We start from the raw sequence: 4595 nt of genomic DNA, 5'->3' as shown, positions 1-4595 counted from the left end.
CGGCTTGGGGAGAGAGAGAAGTGGAGAGGGTTGTATTTTTCTGATTTTTACTTTTTCCCTTCCTAAATGGCAAGTCTCCCTTAAATGCCTAAGCCCAAAAATGGATACTGTTATTATTTAACTACCTATCATTTACGAACTCTTATCCGGGTAACTAAAATTCTATAAACTCGACTAGATCACTTCTATTAAGAATAACATAATAAATTTCTGAATTGATTAGCTACCAATAAACCGGAAATCACAATATAAAATTACTTACTAGGTTCGGGGTGTATCAAATAAACTGTGATGGTTCGATTCGATGGTTGGTGACTCAACAGCGGGGGGATTTGTAATACATGATTTCCTTAGCAAACTGATTGCAGCTAGTTTAATAAAGATAGGAAAGTCCTCAGTTCCAGTTGCAGAAGCTCTTGAACTTCATGACAACTTTGTCTATGCCAAAAACAAGGGATAGAAGTGGAAAAAGACTCCAAACTAGTTTTTGATGCACTTAACGAAGTCTTTGGTCCTCCTTGGAGACTTATCCAAACAGTGGAAGACATCAGATAACTCAAGTCTCAGGGATCAATTTTCGTATATCTTTTTTAGACATGTGTGTAGGGAGCAAATTTTGTAGTTAATGCAATAACATACTTTAGGTCACTATTTGTATAATGGTAATATTCGGGTAAATAGGGTTTCCTAATGAGGCTTCTCAGCCCTTGTATTTGACATCGTAATTTATGGATGCCGTAAAGGACTCCCATATTTAATTTTATGTATTTTTCATAAACAAAAACAGAGAGAAAATGACGACTAGATGAGTCTCGGAAGATGAAATTTTGGTAAATGGTTTGGTCAATACAGAATTGCAAACTGGAGTCGTTAGTTTCTGCTCGGCGCAATAAGGAAAGCCCAATATAGATTGGGCTTCAACCAAAATGGATTATAGATGGGCTAGTTTCTGTATATATATACAACCATTTCGGGTTAAACCTGAACCGCCCGCATATAAACACCACTGGTAGTGCCGATCCTATGCCCTCAACACCTCTCTCTCTCTTCCCTTCAAATTCCATTCCCTCTCTCTCTTTCCCCTTCTCCCATTTTCGCCACCTCTCTCAAATTCACCCTCCGAAATCTGACCGACACCTCCAAAATTAGGGCACGGCCCTTTAAACCCTAGCGTATCCCTATACGCCCCCACGCCATGCCTCTCTTCGTCTCCGACGAGGAGTTCTCCGGCCACCGCGGCGACGCCGCTTGGGTGGCGGAGAAGGCCGACGCGTTCATCCGGAACCTCTGCACCGAGCTCGACACCGTCAAGGCGCAAAACGACGCCGCTTCGATCACCGCCGAGCAGACCTGCTCTCTCCTCGAGCAGAAGTACCTCTCCCTCTCCGATGAATACACCAAGCTCGAGTCCGAACTCGCGCAGCTCAAGTCCTCGTTCGACGAGCGCCTCACCGAGCTCTCCGAAGTGCAGTCGCAGAAGTACCAGCTCAATTTACAAGCGGTACGCTCAATTGGCTATGTATTAAAAATTGTGTGATTGTTGAGGTTTTTCTGGTTTAGGGTTTCGGTGATCGAATGCTTTGCATTTTGCGTTTCTATTGTCATGAGAATGATTTCGATTTCGGTTATTGGTTGCTTGTGTAGATTAATAAAGATAGTGAGATAGAGATGTTGAAGACTGAGGTTTCGGAGCTGCATAAATCAAAGAGGCAGTTGATCGAGATAGTGGAGCAAAAAGATGAGGATATTAGTGCAAAGAATGTCACCATCCAGTCTTATCTCGAGAAGATTGTAAGCTTAGTCAGTTGTATTCTTTTCAATTTTGGCAATGCAGCCATAGGTATATGCGATTAGTCAGTGACATTTTCACTTCTTTTCTAGGTCAAGTCAGCTGAGAATGCTGCCCAGAGGGAGGCCCGATTGAGTGAAGCTGAGGCGGAGTTAGCACGCACCAAGGATTCATGTACTCATCTTTCACAGGTCAGTTAATGCCACTACCTTTCCATAAAGCAATAACATCCATTTCAAGTATTTGGTTCAGTCTTCATGCCATGGCATGTCGGAGCCACTGATTTAAGCATTTTTTTTATTTTAAATGATGTCTTTATAATAGGCTAAGAATAAAGTATTAATCGTCAACAGCAATCTTAAACACATAGAATTACCTCGATCTTCTGGAGATGAACAGAGACTTTTGTTGCCTTATCTCTATTTTTATGGTCATAGCAGAGAAGGTTTTCATAGAGGGAAGATTAGTCCTACTGAACCCTTGTGGTTCTAAATAACATGTGGTTTCCTTATCACTGGACATATATTAAATGTTATGCTAAAGTTACTGGCAAATAGTTTGTAGGTGGCTGCTTGAAATAGCTGTAGCAATTGCTTGTTCTATGACTAGTTGTTGAATCAAACAGACATGACTCTTGGAGCATCAGTGTTCTTACTGTGTCAAATCCAATAACATGCAGGAGAAAGAACTTATCGAGAGGCATAATGTCTGGCTTAATGATGAGTTAGCAGCTAAAGTTGACAGTCTCATCAAGCTTCGTAGAGCGAATGCTGATATTGAGGCAGAGATGTCTTTTAAGCTTTCAGATGTAAGTGCGTTTTACATTTTTTACGGTATACATAACCTATACATATCTGATATAAGCATGTTTATCTATATCTACGTATTTTTCTTGGGGATCTTAGCCGTATTAACGTTGTCAGGTTGAACGGAAATTCAATGACTGTTCTAGCTCCTTAAATTGGAACAAGGAAAGAGTGAGGGAACTAGAAGCAAAGGTGACGTCGTTGCAGGAGGTGGGTTGCTTACGTTCCAGTATGGCACTCTTAAGATTATTATAATTATTATTATTATTGGCTCATCAGATGCTTTCTGGCTCATTCATACCTGTACAAAACTTGTAGGAACTGCGCTCATCGAAAGATAATGCCATAGCTAATGAAGAGAGATCTAATGCCGAACTCTCGACGGTCAGTTTCTTGAAATGTCCATCCATATTAAAGTCTCTATATAACACGTAGTTGACTGCAGAAAGGAATTTTGTGTTTTGTTAGATATAGAGATGTTTACAATAATATTAGGATTGCTATACATTATCTCAGAGGCTTGTGGAAGATTCGTTGTTTGAAATTTTGTTTTTTGTAGTGCTTTTTCTCATATATGTAATATGAAGTTTTGCTAATTTACAGATGAATAAGCTTGTTGAACTATATAAGGAAAGTTCAGAGGAATGGTCTAAAAAGGCGGGAGAGCTTGAGGGTGTGATCAAAGCTCTGGAGGTGAGAATTTACTCTACCATAGTTATAATTTTCATTCTTTATTATTTATATTGGGTATCTGTTGTAATTGTTGTATATGTGCTGTCATGCAGACACATTTGAGTCAAGTTGAAAATGATTACAAGGAGAGACTTGAAAGGGAAGTGTCGGCAAGAAGTCAATTTGAAAAGGTAGATGCGTTATGTTTTCAATTTGAATAGGTGAAATTGTTTCTTTCTCCTTCTCCCCATTGGTGTAAGACCTAATTATTTTAATGACATGCTATGTTTTTTTTTTGTTGCTTCTGTGATATGATTATAGGAGGCTGCAGATCTGAAGACAAAACTTGAGAAATGCGAAGCAGAAATTGAAACTAGCAGGAAAGCTAATGAGCTGAGTCTTCTCCCACTTAATAGTTCTGGCAGGGAGATGTATGTTTCTCTTTTATTATATTTAAAAATGCGTTCATTATGGCTTTTTTGTCCACTGCTGTGGTGTGCATAAATTGATCACTGAACTTTCTGAATGATTTGCTGAAGTTTATACCTGTTCTGGTGTAGCACTGAGAACTTCTTCAAGAGTTTAAATTCATTCCGTTGAAATGCATACATATCTTTTGTAAATGTAGAATACATGTCGGTTGAATGGTTCGCTATCTGTATTATTTATCCACTATTTGGTGAAACTTTATTAATATAAACTTGCGTTTCTTATTTTCATATTAAATGAGCATCTGCTGATTCAAGATAATGAATACTGTATTTACATGAAACTGCATGAATTCTAAGATATTGGTTTCCTGGACTTGCGGATAAATAGCTTACTTATTAGCGTTAAGTAATGGGTCTATATATTAATGGCCATGGTCTTAAAAGATATGATTACATATATATATGTATATACAAGGCCCTTCCGCTAAGGGATCCCTTATTATGACTTATACGAGGGATTGAGCATTAGACTAACTTTTCGATCACATTTTTCAATCTTAACCATTCAGTTTTTAGGTCTTAATATGTAGATCACTTCTGCAAAATTTCATCCAAATTGATGATTGTTAAGGTGCTCAAAACTGCAATTTTCATGAACGGTTCAGGATTGGCAGATTTGAACCATCCATTGATTTAAGCTAGTTCGAAGCCTTAAAGATCACCAATTTAGCTGAAAATTTCCAAAAATGATCTACTCATATATACCTAGAGGTTGAATGGTGGAGATGTTGATATGTGATCAAAAAGTTGGGTTAATGCTCAATCCCTCGTATAAGTCATAATAAGGGGTCCTTAGAGGAAGGGCCCTGTGTCTATATATATATATATATATATATA

At 38.3% G+C, this 4595-nt stretch overlaps 1 protein-coding gene across 1 annotated transcript in view; it reads left to right on the top strand.

The window, feature by feature from the left end:
* The first annotated feature begins 1063 nt into the window (after positions 1–1063).
* LOC101297619 (nuclear-pore anchor-like) overlaps positions 1064–4595 on the top strand; it is a 20169-nt gene continuing 16637 nt past the window's right edge. Inside the window, exons 1-9 of the mRNA XM_004293739.1 lie at positions 1064–1501; positions 1645–1791; positions 1882–1980; positions 2469–2597; positions 2713–2805; positions 2914–2979; positions 3199–3288; positions 3381–3458; positions 3589–3698. Of these exons, the coding sequence (XP_004293787.1) occupies positions 1196–1501; positions 1645–1791; positions 1882–1980; positions 2469–2597; positions 2713–2805; positions 2914–2979; positions 3199–3288; positions 3381–3458; positions 3589–3698 (1118 nt within the window). The 5' untranslated portion in view covers positions 1064–1195. The remainder of the gene's footprint in view (positions 1502–1644; positions 1792–1881; positions 1981–2468; positions 2598–2712; positions 2806–2913; positions 2980–3198; positions 3289–3380; positions 3459–3588; positions 3699–4595) is intronic.

This window comes from Fragaria vesca, linkage group LG3, assembly GCF_000184155.1.
Source record: "Fragaria vesca subsp. vesca linkage group LG3, FraVesHawaii_1.0, whole genome shotgun sequence".
NCBI lineage: Eukaryota > Viridiplantae > Streptophyta > Magnoliopsida > Rosales > Rosaceae > Fragaria > Fragaria vesca.
The sequence above is the reverse complement of the archived record's forward strand: the minus strand, read 5'-3'. Positions and strand labels throughout refer to the sequence as shown.